The sequence below is a fragment of the Drosophila persimilis genome, unplaced genomic scaffold, assembly GCF_003286085.1.
Source record: "Drosophila persimilis strain 14011-0111.01,24,50 unplaced genomic scaffold, DperRS2 tig00000191-arrow-pilon, whole genome shotgun sequence".
NCBI classification, from domain to species: Eukaryota; Metazoa; Arthropoda; class Insecta; order Diptera; family Drosophilidae; genus Drosophila; species Drosophila persimilis.
Window position 1 is genome coordinate 1,306,794 of NW_020825298.1, and position 22,989 is coordinate 1,329,782.

General features: G+C 48.1%; 2 protein-coding genes across 2 annotated transcripts; both read left to right on the top strand.

Annotated features, from left to right (window-relative positions):
- The first annotated feature begins 1,510 nt into the window (after window positions 1-1,510).
- LOC6595424 lies at window positions 1,511-22,620 on the top strand. The gene is made up of 7 exons (XM_026988982.1): window positions 1,511-2,154; window positions 4,729-5,436; window positions 14,233-14,441; window positions 15,174-15,309; window positions 19,904-20,166; window positions 20,979-21,129; window positions 21,228-22,620. Exons 2-5 carry the CDS (start codon window positions 5,370-5,372, stop codon window positions 20,134-20,136), a joined length of 645 nt encoding a protein of 214 aa, XP_026844783.1. The 5' UTR covers window positions 1,511-2,154; window positions 4,729-5,369; the 3' UTR covers window positions 20,137-20,166; window positions 20,979-21,129; window positions 21,228-22,620.
- LOC113565806 (prothymosin alpha-B) lies at window positions 14,495-15,111 on the top strand. The gene has a single exon (XM_026988983.1). It carries the CDS (start codon window positions 14,520-14,522, stop codon window positions 14,979-14,981), a length of 462 nt encoding a protein of 153 aa, XP_026844784.1. The 5' UTR covers window positions 14,495-14,519; the 3' UTR covers window positions 14,982-15,111.
- Window positions 22,621-22,989: the final 369 nt, after the last annotated feature.

The window sequence follows — 22,989 nt, forward strand, 5'->3', positions numbered from 1 at the left end:
GATGTTATTGGTATTTTCTATTGATGCTTCAGTGGGTTGTGGGGCGTGGGGGGATGGATGTGTGTGTGTGTTACCAATCTCCAGCTCTCCAGATCTGCTCCACAACACATACTCCTCTCTCATACACTACATCTCCTCTGGCTCTCTGGCCCTGGCTCCTACTCCCTCTTCCATCCACTTGTTTCCTTTGTTTTTCTTATTGGTGTTGCCAGAACGATTGATGCAGGCTCTGCGGAGGACTTAACGGAGGCCAGAGGATGGGCTTAAAGCGAAAGTCCTGCTGGTCGGACAGCACCACTCAGACTTGGCTCCCTTTGGCGGAAAAATTAGTAAACTGGCAGCTCTACATACGATGCCTCTACATACAATACATACGAATTAAAGACACCAGTCTGCACCGTGGGATTGGGCACACAATCTCCGGGCATTCCAGGGCAGAACCTACAAAAAACAGGTGCCTGCAAGAATTACCCGAGAGGGACAGAGGGAATGCCAGAGAAAATGTTAAGCAGCGATGACAATGGGTGCCTCCTAATGATTGCTTCCGGCCAAGAAGCAACTGAAGCTAATATGGTACAACATGGTACATGGCGTATAGCCCACAGAGCTACATTGTAGCCATAGGCGAGAAAATACAGAACCCAGATTCCTGCACGAATGCTCCACGGCGGAGAACTACAGCGGAAACAGAAAAACTCTGAACTACAGACCACAGAACAGAGAGATCTTAAATAGAGCAATCTACTATAGATTTTGGCAGCTATGAAAGCACCTAGTGAGAAATAGTCAGACGAATACTCAGGGTGCACTGTTAATTGCTGTGTTCAGCTTACTTTTTACGTAAACTAACATTTCCCTTGGCTCCATTTGTTCGAGCTATGTTAGTTTTAAATATTAAATATAATTTAATCCTAAAATCTGGAATAGTTTGTTGTTCATAGGCTGCCCTCAAAGCACACAGCTCTTTCTTTAGCAGAGCTATGTTATGTTATTTTCTGCTCTGTACAGTTTCTATAACAGCTCCTGTTAAGCTGTTGGTTCCCTAAAATGATCCCACTATTTTAACAGTTCCATACCGTAACAGCCCCATGTTAGAGTACACATTTCACACCTTAACATAATGCTGTTATCTGGCACTGTAAAGCTAACTAACATGCCTGTTAACAGTATTCGGAACAATGTGGAATCGCAACAAACAAAGAGCGAGGTGTTGCTCTCTTTTCTGATGCTCTCCAGCTCTCTCTCTTCCCTTCGTTCGGCCCGAGCACAGTCGTAACCTCAGACAACGCGAACTAGTTTATGCCTCCAACGGAGCACTTACTCTCCCATTCGTTCCCATCCACACCCACTCTTTTGCCGAGCCGTGCATCGTTCTCGTGTTCCGTTCTTATCCTGCGACGTCCTCGTGCGCGTCCGGCCCGCTGTGGAGCGCGCCCTGTGTGTGTGGGGCCGCCTGTAAAAAGCAGGTAATAAGGGGAGCAAAGCTTTTAGTCTTGGTCGGTTATTGGTGCTGTGTGGTTGACGACGCGACGCCGAAACTCCTGCGAGCTCCTTCCGTGGCCTGGTCACACGAGTATCCCCCCAGACGCGTTCTAGCCGAACACACGGCCACCATCGTGCGTGTGTGGGTCCCAGTCGTGGGTGTTCGGAGTGCGAGTGAGTGTGTGAGCGAGTACAAATTATGAATAAAAAGTATTCGAAGCAAACACAGGCTGCAAGGATAACAGAGCAAAACTAAGAAGTCTCTAAACAGAAATTCATATTCATATTCATCAAGAAGTTCTCGCGCCCGCGTATGTGTGTGCGTGTGCGCCTGTGTCTGTGAGTGTTTCCTTCAGCAAAGGGGGATTCCCTCGTACTCATACTCTGTCGGCTGTTTGGCCAACGTTTTGACAAATTAAAATGCATAAATTATGAATGAAAGTACCGTTACGTGCGTGACAACCAATCATTTGTTATTATTATGCACGTGGCCAAGCGACTCCTAGCTCGACTCTGAGGCCAGAACCAGAGAGAAAACACCTCCTTCGAAAACCCACCACAAGCTCCCGCGAATAGCGACTCCAAGGTCCGAGCGGCACCTCAGCACCTCGGCGGTTCCTTCAAGTTCCTTCGAGCCACCACGAAAAGAAACAAGAAAAATACCAGTCATAAGTAAGTATTATGCCACAAACAATTTCCTACAGATTTCCCCAGGGAAAGCGAGAGAGGGACACACAGAAATTGTAACTTAAAGTTTTATTAACTTGGCGGACCTCGGGGCCATCCCCTGTTCAATTTGTGCACACGCCTCAGGTGTCAACATAAATTATTATAATTATGAAATTCTATAGCCCAGATATAGCCATCTATTGCCATTACCATTCGCCCCCGTACTCCCCCGTACCCCCCCGCACACTAGTATATTTATTAAATTCCCGTACAATGCCAATTAATTTTAGACCCTGAGCCGGACTCTGAATTATGGACTTTCATTAGTCTCATTTAGTTGCAGGTGGCTCCAGAGGGGCACACGGCAGGGACGGGACACAGTGTCGTGTCCCTCTGGTGGACCGTTAAATTCCTAAACTCCCCGAGAGGTCACTTCCACGCTTAGACGCTTTTACGACCCCATCAATTGGCACTAAAAAAATGATATCGCAAGAAGGAAAATAAAACCAGATTTTGTCCAACCAGCCAGGCCGCTATTGGGAAAACATATTTTAGAGTGGGGGTGGGGGCAATTTTTGAAATTTATTTCATTGGCCATGTTTTTAATGGGCTTTCGGCCAGGACAAACCAGTGTCCTGGAGCATTTTTTATTTTTTTTTATTATGGTTTAATTTGTGGGGAAATATAGGCAGCATTTATTTGTTTGCTTCTCCGAAATTGTATTTGATTGCGGCCCATAACAATTATTTCCCAATGATTTGCTTTCGATTTATTCAAATTTGCATTCATTTGTTGCACGAATTGATCAGATCTGGTATATTTTAGGGAAATTAAATACTGACAATGTGTGTCCTGTATTTTTAGTATTTAAATGAGCATTTAAGCTCTTGTTGGACTCCAAGCCTTCACCGAAATTCCCTCAAATTTGAAGGGAAAAGAGTGCCGAAAAGTGTGCCCCACCAACAAGAGCTGGCCATGGCCCCAACACTTACAATGGGCTAATACACACACAAACAGACTTACAGCAGTGGCAGTCATTCAGTCAGTGAGGCACTTCCCGTATAGCCATTCAGTCATCTCTTCGCTTGGCATTCAGAGACCTCGCTCGCTCATCCACAGCCCACATGGGCGCCTGCTGCAGCCTAAGCCTCTGCTCCTAACCCCAGCACTCGTCGCCTCCTCCTCCATGTGTGTGCCACATGACTTTCTGTGTGTTGCGACAAGCCATTGAACATGGCCTTATGGGCAAATCTCTGGCCAACATCCAGTGTCGTTTGGTGCCTGCCCCGCTTTAAAGCGGCAGAGGGAAAGCACTTTTAAAGAGAGCCGAAATTCAATTTGTGGCACAAATCCGGCCAAAAGATGTCCATGTACTGCACGCATACGGGACACAGGATGCAGGATACAGAAGCCACAGCAGAGATGTTAGTGACCCCCGTCCAAGAGTCCTTCTAGACCTTGTGCGACGGTGTATATGTATATTTGCATATTTAACAAGCCAGTGCCAGTGCCAGTGCCAGTGCCAGTGCCATGACTACCACATAATTAATTATGCAAAAGACTGAGACTTGGCCAAACATCAAGTATACGCAGTGTGTGCTCCAACTATTTTGCATAAGCCACTCGTTCGCCCCGTTCGACAGGGGGGGAGGGGGGGGCCGTATCCGTGTGAGCCACATCTTAAAATAGCTGACAACAAGGTGCTAAAATTATTCATGGCCTCTAATTACAAAACATGATTTTCATTTTGGCAAACTTTTCCCCAAAAAGGCTTTCCTTTCCTCCCGTTTCACCCCGCTCCCCCCCACGTTGCTGGTTTTCCGGGTGGATTTTCGGTTTTAATTGATTTTATGCAAATTTAATTTTTGGCCAAAACAGAACCCAAGAACAATTACACAATCGCCCGCCCGTGTGTCGTCTGCCCCGAGATGATTGTTAATTTATGCCTCTACTCAATGATTTTTGGGCTCGAGCATGTCCTCCGATCCGAGGGCTCTCTATCGTCCTCCATGCCCTCCGAGGGACGCCCTGCTTCCTGGCTGGGAGAGCATTTAATACATATTATCATTTATTGGCCATAAATTGTATGATTAATTCATTCGGTTTGCTGTTTGCGCAGGACACAGGACGCAGGACAATTGTCTTTGTCACTTGAGGTCTTGCCCCCCCCCTGCCCCCCTCCCCGCTCGGAAATGCTTGAGTAAATTTGCTTTGAGGGAAACCCAGCCGGGGGCCTGCAATATACTCGTAGAATTCACTCAAATATTCATTCATTTGCGAATGCAGCCGCAGCCGTACGGATGCACGATTACGCAGGAGATGCATGATTTATGGCCTTAGAACATGTATAATTACTGGGGAATCACGAGATCTATTGATACGAGGAATACGCCTCACTATTTCCATTTGTTGACGCAAATAAACAATGTTGTAAGCCCTGGGAGCTGGTAAGACTTTCGGCACTTAAGACACAACCCCTAATGACACTTGGCCTAGACCCTCCGAAGAGAGTCTTTCAACTTGAACCCAGATAAATATTCAAATATTCAATGCGTGTCTATTTTCTACCATTCACAGGCTGCCAATCCTGCCACACGGATCCTGCCAGACCATTGCCGATGTTTCAATTAAATACAGTGCGCTGAGCGACGGAGGAAGCCCGAAATAGAAATAGAAATAGAAAAAGCCATAGCCATAGCCAAATAGAGGAGCAAACACATACACATACACACACACAGGATACGGGATACGGGATACAGGATATGGCATGTAAATGCGACTGCCGTCTGTGTGCTTGCGGGGGTGTGTACTGTACAGTGGAGCACGCTTAATGGGAAGAGCAAATAGCAACGGGCTCGTGGAAAATAAATATAAATAAGCAGACGACAGAGCCAGAGCCAGCGACAGAGCTAGCGCCAGAGCCAGGGCGAGAAAAGCAATTGGTTGACGCTTTCCCTCGTTGGCGGTCAAGGGAAAATTTATTGCATTGCACGAATGAGACAAGAGGAAAACGCAAACGAAGCAAAAGCAAACACAGATAGAGATAGAGAGCCAGAGAGAGCTAGAGAGAGTGTATGAATAAGAAAAATAACCGAAATTTCCGCAACAAATTGAAAAATTAAAGTTGCACCCAAGAAAAAAGCCAAAGCCAGCGAGGAAACTTGTTCGGAGAACTTATCGAGAAAGAGAGAGAGAGGGAAGGTTGATGCAACAGCAACATGGATGCGCCACACTATAGACGTCGCCACCTCATCCTCGCCTGGATCCTCCTGCAGCTCTGCTACGGTAAGGAAAAACTTTATCATCCGGCTGGAAAACCCATCCCCTCGAATATTAAATAAATCATGCGCCATGTGTTGCCCCCCACCCCCTGCCCTGAATGATAAATTCATTCAAAATTCACTCAATAATCGATGGGGAGGTCCCCTTTGAGATAAAGTCCCCGGCAAAGTCAAGGCTGTCAGAGGCTGGGTCCCGACCCGGCCCAATTTCCTCAAAGGAAATCCTTTCTCTCCCCCACCGCCACCCCTTGCCCTTGATGTTGCCGTTGCCATGAATAAACAACAACTTTTGCCACTGCCTGGTATTTATTTTTAATTAAGTTCAACAAACTGCTTGGCGAAAACTAAACAAAATTAACTGGCAAACAAGCAACAGTCGCGGTTGAGCCCCTCGGCCGGGGGTTGGGAGACTTTTGACTCCTCCATAGCTGGCGGCCTGTCTCAGGCCGTGAATAATTCAGGCATTTCGAAAGTGGTAGAGCAATCAGTGGCACTCGCAATCGAAGGCGGAAGAGCTGCCACACAGTCTTTGGGCCACATGTCTTTTGTCCACGAATGAATTAAACGTTTTGGCATTTTTCCATAAATTAAAACATAAATTCGCACAAATTCGATTCCATTATTTACACATCTTTCATTAGCGACCGACAAATGCAATTAATATATTTTATTAATATTATTTTTTGCCCTCCATGTGTGTGTGTGTGTGTGTGTGTGTGTGTCGTTCAACTTAATTAATTTGATTGCTAGCAAAAAAAAAGACCACGAAAGGGAGGGAGAGAGGGCGGAATAAATACAGTACAAAAGTTTCATGAGGCCGCATTTAATTAAATAAATAAACATGTTTAAGTTTTTCCCCATTTCCATTTCCGTTTCCTTTTGCGGTAAACTTGTCAAAGCGGAAAGAAAAAACTTTCTTCGTCCATGGACATCCATGTGCTCGGTGTTTAAGGAAGAAACTTGCGATGTGGTGCGGTGCGGTGTGGTGCCCCTTTCCCCTTTCCCTTTCCCTCTCCAAAATACGAGAGACAGAGAGCGAAATAATAATTACTGACAAACACAATTTCTGTCTAGACAAACTCCCTCGAAAAAAGCGAAATAGAAATGATTATTATTTGCTGGCACTTAGCTGGCGGAGCGCACTGCCTGAATTATAGATAGAAATCTTATTTTCCTATTATGAGGTCACGTACGCATGCCGCAAAAAGAAACGGAACACAGAGGGGAACACAGGGGGGGGCCTCGACAGAAGGACACCCAGTAGTCGGTGGAGTCCCTGCAGGTTCTCCTGTTACCCCCCAGTCCCGGGGTATTCGGGCTGGCAGCAAATAATGAAATTAAGTCAACGTGGCGAGCACACTTTCGGCCAAACTGTAACCAACAAAAGGAGCCACTGTCCGAAGGAAGTACACATTTATTGGCAGCACATGAAACTAATGTTGAGCGACACGCACTCCCAGCCCCACCGTCTGCAGAGCAGAGCAAGAACGAGTCCAAATCCAAATCCAGAGCCGAGCACTTGAAGCGCCTTCGAGGGGAGTTTATTAAGGATTTGCCTGGCATGCTTCAGGCCTCATAAATACCCACAAGTACGAGTATTATTATCAAGTGATTTTCCTCACGATTAAGAGAGTGAGAGTGAACGCCACTCGATGAGGTGCCGAAGGGGATGAGGTGTGATGTGCTGCTTGGGGCACATGGAATCGATGAACGAGTGAATCAATGTGTAATCTTTAAGGCTTAAGCCATCCATCTATATTCATATCTTTATGCTACATTCATTCATGCCATATTCCCTCTCCCAATGGTCTTGTTCTCAGGAATTCTCTTGATTTTCCCCAGACTTCTAACGCAACAATTACTTACTATAATCTGTCAAACTAATTCATCATCCATCTACATCTAACTTTGTTTTGACTAATATGGAGCCCACCCGAGGGGCGGCTTTGTCTTTTATCAATTTGATTCCTTAAGTAGAAATTAGCCAGCATTAATGCTGCATGCCCCGCCTGCCTCCGGGCACTGCACTCCACGCAATGTAATTAATCATAAAACGTTAAAATCGATGCCTTCAATTTAATCGAATTAATTGATTGCATGATTCCTTGATTCCTTGATGTGTGGGCGCCAATCCATTCCATTCCTGCCGAATGTCAAGTCGAAGTGAATTTTAATTATATTATTGCAGCTGTCCGTGAGCGTTGCCCAGTAATTGTGAATGCTCAGCAATTTAATTGATATTTTAATTAAAGAAAATAGTCGTCCCTTTGGCCTGCGAGCCCCGAAATCTCTCCTTATTCGGCACGACAGAATTTGCGTTAATTAGGAGCAATAATAGAAGACTGCTAATAAACGAGTCGAATTATTGGAACAGGCAGCACTTGGGGCGTAGTCTTGGGCTCTAGGAATGGAATGGCTCTAGAAAGGTCTGGAAGTCCTTGCTCACTCGCCTCGCTACCTGGCGCCGATATGAGTAAAATATCAACCCTACGACCTATCGATTACTGTTCAAGCAACAGGGCCTTGCCATATGGAAAATCTGACGTTTCGTTCAGTTAGAAGTTTTTATTGTCACGCTGTCACGCATTATTCCAAATTATTCCTTTTCACGGGAAATCTAAGAAGTAAGTAGGTCCTGTGGTGCCTCGAGAGGACATTCGGTTTGTGCGAAAACAAAGGGAAAACAAACACATTTCTACGAAAATCAAATCAATTTGCAGGCAGAGCCCCCAAGCGAAAGAACTGACTGAAATGAATAGGAACATGCCACGGTTTAACTGCGCGATTCTTGGCGATAGAGGCACTGGCAAAACGTCCTTCATCAACCGCCACCTGAGTGGGGAGTTCAGCGACGGCGGTGCTGCAGCGGAACGCGAAAGCCACGAGCTTGTTTTCCACACCAATCGCGGCCCCATGTGCTTCGTGGTGTGGGAGACCCACGGCGAGCTGAAGGTGAAGCCGGAGTGCGCCATAGTCCTGTTCGACGTCACTTCGAAGACGTCGTGCAAAAACGTTGTCGAATGGAAAACGGCTTTCGCCAAGGCCAGCCGTTTCCAAGGAGCCGTGATCGTCTGCGGAAATAAGGTGGACCTGCAGCATCGCTACGGCCAAGGCCCCCAGTTCAGAAATGGCCGCTACGATATATCGGTGAAGAAGGACTACAATTTGGGGAAGCCCTTCCTGTGGCTGGCGCGCAGCCTCGTTGGCGATCCACAACTGAGGTTTGTGCCCCAACCAGCCCCCCCGCCGCCACAGCCGCCGCTGGACGACGCCGCCAAGCGGGAGATGGATTTTAACTTGATAGTAGCGGAGATAGTACCCCTTCCAGGCAGCGTTTAACCATCAATAGACACAAGCTAAAGCCCTCCAAAAGCCAACAAAGAAACAGATCAAACAAATGTTCTTGCATTATTTAAATATATTAATCTCCATCGATTTCTGCCAGGTTGTTGTTGCTGTCCACAACCAGGGGCTCCTCGTGGTCCTCCCTGGGAGCCACAGATTGATCTGAAACCATAACGATTCACTTTTCCGACTGAACAGACAGTTTTTTCCGCTATGATTCGATGGTTCGATCCCACGCTGCCCTCCCAGAATGCCCTCCCCTCCTGCAGCGCCCGCTGACAGAATGGAATGCAACTTTTGGGAAGCAAACAACAAACACAAATAAATATTGGCACAAAAATTCCATCGAATGCCATCGAAAGAGAAACTTTTGACTTTGTTGCCCTGCGATTAACCCTCCATCCGTCTATTGCAGGGGCATTGGGGGGCATCGATCGATTGTTGCCAAGTTTTTTCTGCACGAATACCAATGCGAATGCGAATGCGAATAAAAGTACTAGTCCTCGAGTACTCGAGTACGGGTATATGCAGCTCTCATCTTTCATTATTCTTTTTTATATATGTATGTATGTACATATATATAGATATTTGTTGTGTTGTGTTGTTGCTGGACTGTGAGATATGCAAATGAAAGTGCGCCTGCAATGCAGCAAAAGCTCCACTGAGCTGACAACTGGGAGCTGTTTGGGGCTCTGGGTCGAAGGGGCAGACGTGCTCCCGTTCTGTGGACAACGATGCACTCATCGTCAAAGGCAGACTCTGAAACAGAACTGAAACTGAGATGCAGAAGGAGCTGGAGCTGGAGCTGGAGACAGGAGACAGAGGGTGGCTCGGGAGGAGTGGCAGGATGGGGAGCAACTTCCGCTTCTGATTGCAGATTAAGCACGTTCTAGTCTGGGCCTGGGCCCGGCCTAAAAGGGGGCTCCGAAGGATTGATGCGTATTGATGCTGCTGGCGTCTGCGAAACATGGCAAAAACATCTTTATTTGCTCAAGTCTTGGCATCCGGTCTGCCAGTCTGCCAGTCTGCCGGTCTGCCTGTCTGCCCCATCGATCCCCATCCGAAAACCCTGCTCCATGCCCCAGACTAAGCCGCATCATAATTTCTTTCTCCCCGTCTCTGGCTCCGCCCCTTCCGCCGCCTCTCTGGTCTGGTCTGGAAAAAATTTGCATTGTAAGTGAAGCCTTGGCAGGGCCATAAATTTCCGCCTGCCACTCCCCGCTCTCTATCTATCTCTGGTGTCTTGCCTCTTTTCCAATGAGTTTTCAATGGACTCTAATAAAATTAATTGCATTTTGCATTTGGCTGTCGAGGCAGAGCAAAGCCGTACAGAGCTCTCATATGACAATCAGATTTTGTTTTGGGAATTGCAATTGCTCGGCCCGCAAAACGGAGGCCGTGGCCAGGGGCGGATGAGGGAGCGGGGGCGGGGGGCACACTGGATCGTCCTGTTTGCATTGTGTAACTAATCCGCTTGAGTAATCCGCTTCTATTGTCATTTGCTGCTAAATGGGTTTTCGGCTAAAGATGATTTTGATTGGTTTTTGCCTCTGCATGGGTTTTGTTCTTGCCAAAAATTCGAGAGTGAAAATGAGGGCTAAAAGCAAAGTCAGCTCTGTTGAAGCGTATCAAATGGCATTCAGTGGACGGTCTGTGGAGAAGTATTTTCAAGTACCTCCTTTTACACACAGATGTATCAAGCGACACTGTCTTTCCTTCTCTATCCAAATATCCAAATTCAGACCGCATTCCTCTCCTCCCATGCGATATTCTCCTTCGCGCGCTGCCTTCCTTCTTCTTTTCCGCAACAACAACAACACGCCAGGTTCATCTGAGACGCGCTATCGCTCTCGCTCTCGCTTTCTGCCATGACGAAATAGTAGCTCTTGCTCTCTTTCGGGTGTCTTTCGGTCTTACGCTCAACACAATTTAGAGCGCTTGCACGCCTAGTCTGAGGAGAGAGAGAGAAGCTAAATGATGTCATCTTTCAGCTAGAACAGCTTTCGACGACAAACTCCACTCCGCAAGAAGAAGAAGAAGTCGGGCAAAAGGGAATTGAAAGATCAGGCGACGCGTCGCGACGTTCCCAATGCAGAAACGAAACGCTTCGCTGTATGCGTGTGATGTGGCTATGCGTGTGAGAGCGTTGCTGTAAACAACACAGCTATGCGCACAAAACTAGGTGCTCGAGCGGCAGAACACATTGATGGGCACATGAATAGGGAAAGTGAATGAAAACTTTAATAAGAGTATAATTTCTCAACACACGGCATTGGGGATATTTGAAGCTGATTTGCAGAGACTACCTTTTTAATTGAAATACTAAGACGCACACAATTTCCCTGCTGTCGTAAATGTAACTCGAATTTTAAACTGATGAAAGCAAATTACCCATAAAAGCCCTTGGAAAGTCGATTAGCAGTTTATATAGAGCAGAGCCTGGTCCCTGGGCCACTATGAGTATTTGGATGAGTTAACCCCTTGAAGCGGCCATAATGATATGCAAAGCTAAACTTTGGCCCGTAAACTTCTGCACTTGACACTGGGCCTCCTCCCCCTCCTGCCCTGCCCTGCCTTGCCCCGCCTCTTAGCATTTCTGTGAATTAGATTTTGGGGCAAAACTAAATCCCCAAAAGAAACTCAATTTTGGGGGAAGGATTCGGTTCCGGATCCGCATCCGCATCCAGAGTCGGAGTCGGAGTCGCAGTCGGTGGAAACTTTTGTCTGTGGCTGTGGCTGACATTTGTTGGCCCCGGGCGGCAAATGAAATCATTTAAAAATCAACAATAATTAAGTAGCAAAAGTTTTGTCTGTGAAGGTGAGTGTACCCGAGCCACCGAGCCACTGAGCCACTGACTGGGCCCCTTTCGACCACAACTATGACGTTTACACGACATCAAATGGAAAACTTTCCCGCCCTGCGAGCAGCATTTCTCCGTCTCTCCGTCTTTCCGTCTTTCGACTTCTGGCTGCCTGTCACTGGCTCTTCTTAATTAAAGCTCAGGTTAGATGACAAAACTTTCGAATCGCTGGCTTATCAATTAGCCGCCCCAGGGCGTGGCTGTGGCGGCACTTGGCATTTGTCAAAATTCACTTTCGGGCGCCCATCACCTCATCAGCACATTTCTGAACAGAATGGCAGAGAGAGTCCCGTTTTAATGAGCTGCTGCCCCCCTATAAATAAATCCCCGTCCTGTGGGGAAAATTTGTTTACATTTTCGCACAATCGCGTGAAAGAAAAACGTATTAAAAGGCGTAATTTTGTATGAATCTTCAAAGATATTCGCACCTTTGCAATTATCTCGTACCTCCTCAAACCCCTCATTGCTTTGCGGCCGTTTCCTTCGAAAAACTCCATTTACTCCCAGTTAACACCGAAGGAGAGTCCTTTGTGTTGAGCCTGGCAAAGGCAAAGCCAAGGAGGAAAAGGGCTTTTGTGCGGCGAAACCTTTTGGCAACGCACTTTGTTTGTCTTCCGCCAACGAGCGGGGCTTTCGGCCAGTCCCCGGCTGGAGGAGGCAGCTGTTGTACGCCCCACTAGTGGAGAGTGCATAATACTAAATTGTACTTGTGGTCCCCGCAGAAATACGAGTTTATGCCCCACAAAGTGTCCGCCAAAGACACGCACAGGGCGGGGGCGGGGGCGGTGGCGGAGGCGCTTGATGGGAAATGGGAAAACAGGAACTCAAACGACGCCGCCGCTGCCGCCGCAAAGCGGAAATGCACTCAAAGGAGCAAAAAGCCCAAAGTGGGCGCCGTCCTTCTGCCCAATCCTCATCCCCGTCCCCATTCTCCTCATCATCATCAACGTCATCATCAGCATCATCATAATCGGCTGCAATGGCGGCTGTTTTTCCCTTTTATACCCTTTTACGGAGGGAGTTATGAGTTTTAGAATATTTTTGGAAGGCAGAGAAGAGGGAATTTTGGAAATAATTACAAGCGAAAAGGAAACGCCATTCATTGTATTCATTTATCAATTATAACCTCTTATATCAAGAGGCTACAGCCCTGGGGGTATTTGTGCGTTAAGGGTATCCCAGTCGTCGTCTCCCACAGCCTGCATTTTCCATAGGTTCTCCTCTTTTAAGCCTTTGTGCATTGTGCCTTCTATTTTTTTGTTTGTTTGTCGCTTTGCTGGCTTTTTGGTTGAACGAACACAAAATACAAAAAAAAATAGAAAAAAAGAAAAAAAGAAAAAAAGAAAGAAGAAATGGGCACAAAAAACACAAGGAAACGACGTCAAAAAAGCCTTTAAGGCCTTAACGTCGCTTCCTGTTTGGTAATGAAATCCTGCACTTATTTTTAGACCCACACTTGGCCTCCCTCGGCGGGGGGACAATTGTATTTTTAGGCCCCAATGCTGCGGTTATTCTTGAACTTGTCCGAAAATAGCTGCCCAAACAGTTGACGGGTCGGGGCTCTAATGAGAGCGTGGGCAGATCGGCTTCCGAGGACGGGGCTTCACTGTGGTTTGACTTTTGGTTTGCTTTGATTTGATTGGACTCCAACAACGTAACTTGGAGTATCTGGAGGTAGGCCGAGGACCTAATGAAGGGCTTACTGCTGCTCACTGACGCAATGCGGGACGCGGACCGAGTGTTGGGACTAATCGAATGAATACCCGGAAAAGTCAACAAAATGTTAGCAACTGTTTTGTTAAACAAATTAGGAAAGTGTTGCGTTAATGGCGGCACTCAGAATAGCCTTTAAATTGTGATAGTGGGGGGGGGGGGGGGGGGAGGGGTGTTCCTCAAGTGCACTGCTCTACTTTTAGACGTCTCCCCCATCGACAGAGATTGGCCCACTTTCAGGACTAGCTGATGCTCATTTCGGGCTCTGCAATATTAATTCCATATCTCGATTTGCGTGACCCAAATTTCCCTGCGAGCACGCGGAGGGGCCTACGCGGAGGGGCCTACGCGAGGCCCGTCTTTGTCTTGGGCTGTTAAATAAGTTGCCAACTTTTCATTTCACTCTGGCATTGTCTCGAGTGTTAAGTTACGCCCCGAACTAGAGGCAGAGCCCCAGCCCCAGAAGCCAGAGCACCCTGACAGCTCGTAGCACTCCTCCCCCAAAGACGGCGCTGGGAAGGCCGCGGAGGAGCGCTTTTCAGCCAGGACACGTTTCTCAAGTTAGCCTCGTTCATTCCTCGTTCGGGGGATCCCCTTCTGGGATCCGGAGGCATTGTGTTGGCAAAACAAAAGCGCATTGTTCTAGTCTGGCGTTGGTTCTAGGGCGTTCTGGGGTGGCGGTGGCGGTGCCTTCGATTTCCTTGACTTTTATGCACTCGCTGGCAGTTATTTATGTCCTGGTCTTAGTTTCTGGCATTGAAACCGAGAGCGCAGCGTGCAGCATGCAGCATGCAGCATGCAGAATGCCTGGGGCTTATTAAAGTCGTGACAAAATAGTTGACAAACAATTCTTTTTGTCTCTCTTTCTGTTCCATTTGCAGAGGCCGCGGAGGGCCTGACAATGACCGAAATCAAAATACCCAAGCACATAATGCGGCACGAGGACGCGGCGCTCGGCTGCAAGTTTGATCTGGACGGAGAGTCCTTGTACTCCGTGAAGTGGTACAAGGACGGGTTCGAGTTCTACCGCTATGTGCCGCGCGACATGCCGCCGGGGCAGGTGTTTCCCCTGCCCGGAGTCGACGTCGAGGTAAGCTATGGAAAGCAATCTAGTTACCCTAGATCTAGATCCCATTTGAATGTCCCGAAAGATTACTCCACTAACAAAATGCTCGGCAACAAGAAATCAAAATTACTGCAAACCCTCGAGCAGTCCGTGCCGCCCGTCGACCGCGAGGATGCCATACGCCTGATCGCCGAGGGGATCCGCAAGCCCGCGACCCTCGACCCCATCGACTTGGTAGACTCCCAGAAGGAGTATCTGCGGGTCCTGCACATGGACCATGCCCTCAGGCTCCAGCAGACCATGGAGCGGCACTACAATGTCTCGCCCTCGGCGGAAGACCTGGATCAGGTGATGCCCGTCAAGGACCAGGAGCTGGAGGACATACTGGATGCCCTCTCAGATTTGGCATCCAAGGAGGAGTACGACGAGGAAGAGGAAGACGACGACGACGACGAGGACGAGGGCGAGGGCGATCAATACGATGGGGACGATGAGGACGAAGAGTCTCCAGGCGATGAAGACGACAGGAATACGGTTTTTGATTTGAACAAGATCGTCTTGTAGAGGGTAACCAGTAGTCGGCCTTTAGCTCTCGGCACGAAACAACCTAGAAAATTGTAAAGTTTTAACCAAATTTCCATACAGAAGAGCCCCAATAAAACAAGCCTGTTGTAGGGATTCTCGTATGCTGCTTTCACTCACTTTTACTGTGCACTTTCTTACTTTCTTTTGCCCCATTTTTCCCCTCTTTTGCAGCTGCAAAACTCCACGGACGTGGTTGTTGTTTTACGTTCGGTTAGCCTTCAGTCGACTGGACGATATCGCTGCGAAGTGTCCGGCGAGGCGCCTTCCTTTCAGACAGTTTCCGGTCACGAGGACATGATTGTTGTGGGTAAGTGTTCAGTGGGGGGGGATGGGCTGGGGTGGGAAAGTGGGCTACACACACACACACGAAAAGGGGGAGAACAGAGAGGAGAGAGGAGAGGGGGGAAAGCAGAGAGGAGACCATTCAAGGCAAGATTAATTGCACTGCGCGAACGAAGCGACGAAAAGTAATCTGTTTCAGTATTTGCCTGCCTCTGTTCTCTGCTTCCCTTTCTCTTTCTACATCATCACCTCTCTTTCTTGTTCTCTTTTACAAGATATATAAAATATATTTCACATTTGTTTAGTTTATGCCCGGCATTGTTTCGCGCTGCGATTCACAAATTCTCGACCAGAAAACCTGTGCCAAAAGGAAGTGCAAAACGAAAGCTGTCGGTGGGTGTTTCGACTAGGGGATACCCTCTAAAGAGGTTGGGGTGTGAGTCTCTATATCTATACAGGGAAATTCGTATTCAATGCCATACAGAAACCACTAAAAATACTTAGAAACTTGCTCTCCTGTTAGCCAGGCAAAAAATACTCATCTTTAGAGGTCTCCCGCATCTGTATCCCCATATAATATATACCTTCTTCGTGGGCCCCATTACCGGGTGGACCTATAAACGAGAATGAGACAGAAGGTGTGGAGGCTGAAGCTCTGGCCATCCCTTTTCTTGGCCGTTTCTCTGCTCGACTACAGGATACACATGTATGTGTGTGTGTGTGTGTGCGTGTGTATTTATCCTTTGTATTGTATTCCGCTGGCAAATTGCCCATGTACGTGATGCAATTCGTTGCTCACTTACAGCCAGAGCACCGCCAGAGCCCTGCCTCCGATTCAGACACTCCCTCGGCCACGGCCTCGGCCTCCGATTCAGATTCAGATTTAGCCCGTGCCTCAGACTTGCCATCCGGCTCAGATTTTCCCCCATCCCCCCTGCCCCTCCTCTGCGCTGTGCAACTTAATTTGAAATTTTTGCGCAATCCAACAAAACATGGCGCAAAATATGGCCAAACGCAATATGAAAAACTGCTCCCGAGGAAAACTTAGAGTAAACGTGTTTAATATCAGTGGAAAGCCGTGCCGGGCCGTGCCGTGCCGCACGGGGCCTTGCAGCAAAGTGAAGAAAAGATAAATTCTCAGTTTTCTTTTCTTTTCATTCATTCCCCCCCTCCTCCCCGTCTCATCCCAAAGAGAAAGCCCATTCGAGAGAGAAAGCTCATTAAAGGGGAATGCGGCGGGCGGATATTTGTTGCTGGGTTCCGCATCCCCGTCCGATTTCAAGGCAGATATTCCATTAAAGATTTAAAGGCTTTAAACTTGGAATCTGTGCATTTCTGAGCAGGCTAAAGCCATAGATGGAGTCGTAGTCAAGAGTCACAGCTGAATCTTCATCGGAAATCAAAGAACAGACCGCCGAATGGCTGTCTACCATGTCTCCGGCTCAAAACTAATTCCCCCCAAGATCATTTCGCATAAATTCCACGCAAAACTGTCGCATGGAAACCCCCAAATGCATGACGTCAGGCCCCCTAACCCCCAACCCCCAACCCCCCACCCCCTGGAAGGCGGATGAAATGCTTGGAGTATCGACACATCTCTGACCCAAATAATCCTCCAGTTCGAGTTCCCCAAACGTTTCTCATTATTATGATGATGTTTATCATCGACAGTCGTCGTCGTCGTCGTTGGGGCACAATTGCGCTTGGAGACGGGGGCAAATTTCACCTTCATTTCCGTCGCTCTCTCATTGAGCGCCACTCAATTGGGGCAGGAGCAGGGGCGGTGGCAGGGGCAGGGGCAGGGGATGGAGGCAATCAAAATTGGTATATCGCATAATTAGGCTAACTAAATATTTCCTCGATGGCTCGGGAGTGCGACACAGAGACGTCGGAGGGGGGGGGCAACCAATCAGAGCCTACACTCGTTTCCGTTTTCAGATGGAAATTACTCAATTACGCTCAGGATTTAATGGCGAAAAAAAAGTGTGTGGCAGTCTAAAGGGGGAGGGGGTGGTGGAGGTGGTGGCTCGGGTTCCAGCCGGTTCAGGTTTAAGCGGATTAAATCAAAGGCATAATGACTATGACGATTTGCGGATCAATAAACTTAATGAATTTGTGAGCCATTAAAAAAAAACACGAGGAAGAGCTGGGAAAAGCTGGGAAAAGCGACGAGGAAAAGAGCTGCGAAAGAGAGGAGGAAGAGTCAACAGAGGTGACAGGCAAAAGGGAAGCGGAAAGAGCGATGGAAAAGGGTTTTGCGAGAGTTTCAGTCAGGACTCTCTCTGCTCCGTTCGCCTATGGGACATTTGTACAGCGAATCGATGCGATGCGTGTTTCCTGCTGGAACAGAGCTCTAAGCAGAGCGGCGTGAATCGAAGAAATGTCATTGAAATTAATGTGCAATGGGAAAAGGGACATGCGAAGGGAACTAATGGAACTCCCCGCTTACGATACACGATATTCTGGTTGGAATAATTGAATGCAATTACTGGGCAAAGCCCGCAAATGATGAGGCGCTATGACAGGGCAAAATATATGTCTGACCCAGTTGTTGGATTAGAGCCATCTCCGTCCAGTAGCCACCGACTGACCCACCGAGTGACCCACCGACCGAGCGACTGTACGACTGACAAAAGCGATAATTGAAGTGTATGCGCGGAAATTGAAAACGGGAGAATGCTCGGGGGACTGTCTCCCAGTCGACCCGTCGCCCCACAGCTGCATATGATGGAGAATATCCTGTGGGGGCTTTCGGGTGGGGGGCAGCATTGGTTCCACATAATCCTTCACCGCGCGAGTGGCTTGCACTCTGTTGGCTCTGATGGAAAAATCACGGAAAATTTAATGAAATAAAAGTCGGAAAGATACAATATCGGGGAAATCGATATGTGTTTCGATTAAAACAAGCTCTGGCTTTATTTCGGGTATCATCTGCCATTAAAGCCTCCTTTGTAGCCACCTCCGAAAGGAGTACTGCGCCCTTTTGACCCCTTTCGGTTTGTGCGTTTCGAAGGCAAAAGCAAAGGCTATTAAGGTGAAAAATTGTTAGTTTATTTAGGCATCGGATTTGCTTAGATATTTGTTTCAGTTGCTCAATTGATTCCATTGTTCCCCGAGTCCCAGAGCCACGAGCCGGACAATGCCCTGGAACCCTGGCACCCACGCGGACCCGGCCTCCACGGCCTCCACGGACTCCACGGCCTGATCCCTTGTCCGAGAGAGCCTTTGGGCAAACAAAGCCGCACAATGGCGGCTAAATAATGAAAATGCCCAGCAATTATTACCAATTGATACAGCGAACGGCCAACAAACAACAGACAACAGGCAACAGACAACAAAGTGTTTACTCACCCGCCCAGGCGCCACGAAAAAAAGCGTAGAAAATGTTTCAACATTTTGCCAAAATATTAAAGGGGGCCCTGGGAGCGACGACTCGACAAGGAGATACCTCGTGGTGCATAGGAGGCACTATATCTTTACGATCTTAAGGTTTTCTGGCAGTATCTTTGGGGGAGGAGGAGAACTGCAGATCCAGTGGAAATGGATCGATATGCCCTGGAATACCCTCCAGTATCTGGAGCCCATCGACAGGGAGGGGGGCTAAAAGGGCGGCTATGCACAGCTTAATCAATGTCAAAGCGGCGTAAAAATAGTCGCTGAAAATACAATAATTTATGCCGTTCAAAGGGAGTGGAAAGAGCACTCCGAAAGGCAGGAAGAAAGCAAGGAAAAACAATAAGAAAGAGGGGACCGAAACTAAGGCAAAGAAAAAGGAGAAGCACAATACTTTTTCCTGACCCTTTTTTGGTGTGGAGTTTCCTTTTAATTTCTCTACTTTCGAAGCTTTTCCCATTTTAAAGGCATTTATGGAGATTTTTAGTGAAAAATCTGCTGGGATTTTCGCGTATTTCCTTTTAAATTGCTGCAAGTTTTCATCAATGGGAATTTATCGATTATGCGCCTTCGATTTTTCCCCCTCGTTGACCCATTTGGCAGGCGGCCAGCCAACAGTCGGACGGCACTACGGGCATGTTGTATGTTGCACGTTGCACGTTGTATGCTCTCCATTATGGGCAACATTCATCCGGGCAGGCAGGGCCCACAAAGCAGGAAAAAAAGAGGAAAAATCAAACGCAACAGCGTGTAAAAATAGCCATAGACATTTTTGTGTTCAGTGTTTTATTATAGGATATATGGATATGTATGTGCCTCCATTTTGTTTAGTTTTTGGGTCTGGGGCGGAGGGAGAGGGGCTTTAATTGGCCAGCGAAATAGAATTCTGTTTGGAAACCAATAACCAAATTATCAATCAATCTTTTTCGGTGGCAAACAACTTCATTTGGAGGGGAATGCAATCATCGAAGTGGAATGGCAATGGAGGGTCGCTCTCCACGCTCCAAAGGGGGCGGGATATGCATCGTAGGATAAGCCATTAGATACAGCAGTAGCCCCTTGTCCACCCACCGAAAGGCAAAACCCAATCGACTTCCCCAGGCACCTCTTTGGCTCCTCCATCAACCCATCCACAGCCGGCTGCCGACTGCCGCGCCAATCCTTAAATCCACGAGCATCTCACTAATCTCCGCCGCATTTCTCCCGTCTCTCGATTCCAATTGCAGTGACACCGAAGCACGGACCACAGATCACCGGCGGACAGCCGCGCTACCAAATTGGCGACATGGTGCGCGTCAACTGCACCTCGGCGGCCTCCAAGCCGGTCTGCCATCTCAGCTGGCTGATTAACGGGATGCACGCGAACCGCTCGCTGCTGCGGCCCTACGAGCCGCTGATTGTGGGCCGCGAGGGCCTGGAGGTGGCCCGGCTGGGGCTGGAGTTCCGCGTCCGCGGGTGACATTTCAAGCACGGCGACATGAAGCTGAAGGTGAGTCACGGGGGGGCGTCACGGGAGGGCGTCACGGGGGGCTGGCTCTGGCTTTAAGCTGATTACAGCCATGAAAATTGATACATTCACGGCGACAGGAGGGGGGCAGGGCAGGGCAGGGCAGGGCAGGGCAGCAGAGCGCTCTTCTGATTCAATTTGCGACAACATAACACGGCAGCTCATGTTGATTATTATCCATTCGGACGCAGTTGGCAGCACAACCACTCACCCCTGACCGCTCGCCACTCCAGTCCCTGCCCCCGCCCCCTTTGACCAATCCGCACATTCGCCACATCACATAGGTGGGGGGCGGGGGGTGGTTGCAAGTGCAAATGTATGTCGAACAAGCCACAAAATTTCATGCGAACGCGGGTGGCAGACGGGGGTGGCACAGTGGCAGGGAAATCTATGGTTTTGGGGTTACAGTAAAGCCTCGATAACAGCCAAATATTCCCCATTTTGCTCCACTGTGCAGCCGCCCAGGGAGGGTCACTGTCCTGTCCGTTTGCATATGTGTCCTGTGTGTGTGTCCTCGTACATTTAAGTGTCCTCCGTCCGTGGGAGATGTCCGCCGGAATATACGAGTATGCGGGTAATTTTTGGGTTACGCTGGGAGTTAATGAAAACATAAAACTTTTACTGTGCCGTCAAGAGAATAACAGCAATGGAGCCATGGAGGAGTGCACCTCCAGCCGCATTATCCCCCCGATCCCCATCGGTGGGGAGCACATTTATCAATGTACACAGATTTGATGAAAGTTTTCCCGTTTCCTTCTTGCATTTCCCGGGGCTGCCCGGCGGCCCGCCTGCAGTGTGTCGCCAAAATCTCCTCCGTGTATTGGCAGAGCAACGAGGAGAGCGTGGAGAGCGACAAGCACCAGAGGATACCCGTGCTCGAGTCACGGGAGACGGTCATGTCCAAGTCCCGCCAGTCGCTGGACAAGTCCCAGTCCCCGCTGGAAGGTAAGCGATCATCAATCATCAGCAACAGTTGTTCCCCACCCACACCCACCCCCGCAGATTCGTAACTTTTCCCACTGTTCTCCTTTCGCTTTCCCCAGCAGACAAGCAGCTGAAGAAGAGCCGACGCCCCGCAGCGGCCACCTCGGCGGCGGCGAGTGCCGCCTCCTCCAGTGCGGCAGCCTCATCATCATCAGTGTGGGGCACGGGCTCATCTGCGCCCTGGTCACGCATATTAGCTTCCAAATCAATTGCACGCATCTCCCTCTACGCGCTGCCAGTCCTAATAGCCTTTCTGTGTAGCCTTCCGACGGCCCTGACGGTCCGAGGGAGCGGCCATCGGAGGTGCTGCTGCCACTGGACCTGCAGCAGGAGGACTCTGCTGTCGACCCAATTAAACGTGGACGCTGCTCCACGTAGATAACAATTAACAAAGATGTTGGCCAATAGAGACGAGGACGTGGAGGAGGAGCACGAGGAGAAGGGGCCTCCATTGTTTGGTTGGAAAATCCCATCAAGTTCTTTGTAAATATTTGCATTTACATCCAGTATACGCCGCGTATCGGTCCTGCTTCAGTGTGTGTCTGTACATATCTATAGATAATTATTAGACGGGCTCTAGGGCCATTTCCACCATAGAACGTCGTTGTTCCTCTTTGGGCTTTCCGCTTCTTAGCTCCCGAGAAAATGCTCAACACAAAAGAAATACAAATAAAGAAAAGAATACACACCACACGTATGCTTGAAAGATACTGTATAGATCTAAGATTAAAGCCCAAGCAAGTAGCCAAAAAACCCATTAGGGACTCGGAGATCCCAGTATTTAATCATCTCCTAGGCTAAGCAGATCCTCTGGAGGAAGAAAGGGTGTAAACAGATTCCATTTGTGCTAGAAATAACGAATAAATAAGGTCTAGAGATGGTCCCAACTAAAGCCTAGATTAAGGACAGACTAGAAGAAGATATACCGATGTAAAGGCGTACAAAAATACTCACAGATATTATAGATTTCCATTATTTTCTTCGGTTCCCGTTTGTATTGCTTTAAGGATCCCAGAAATAAACGTAGCCTAAGATTGTATATATTTTAAGGATAGTTTTCTCCGTACGGCAGTAGTATTTACGATTACAGTTCTCCTAGACATAATCGGGGTGGGGGATCTACGAATATATATATCGCTATTCTCATCCATTCTCTCTCTCCAATCACGACACTCATCCCATTCATCCGTTTCACTGAACTTATACGTATGACGCGCACCTTAAGGCATATCTGTATGTGTAACCCCGTAACCCTCTCTCTTGTATGATGAAACCAAACCAATTGTTAAATGTTAATAGGCTAAGGGCATAACTAGCGAAATTATATTCCAATCCGATAGAGAATTTAAGCCAAAACCCAAAAACACAAAAACCCAAAAACCCAAACCCTGTGTAGCAGTGTAAAATATATGCGGATAATGAATGTTATTAAGTCTTTAAAGAAATAAAGAATGCAACAAAAAAAACAAAAACAAAGCAGAAAATATTTATTGCTGGGCGATGGCAGGGCCGTGCCCCCTCCCCACCCACTCAACACTTCTGCCCCACTCCCCCACCCTCCCCTGTCACCCGTCCGCTGTCCTTATGCGCTCTTGACCTGAAACAGACGTTGCCCCAACGAATCTTCGTGCCAGCACAATCGTCCTTGCCAGGCATTCTTTTTGCTGTTTTTATACTTTCTCTCTGTCTCTCCGTCTCTCTGTCTTGCTTTCTTTATTTTTTTATCGCTGTTGGCAGTGTCATAATATCTCGCCTTGGCTGCGCTGGCATTCATGTCGTTGCTTCATTTTATTGTTATTATATTTACTTGTCGGATTTGCT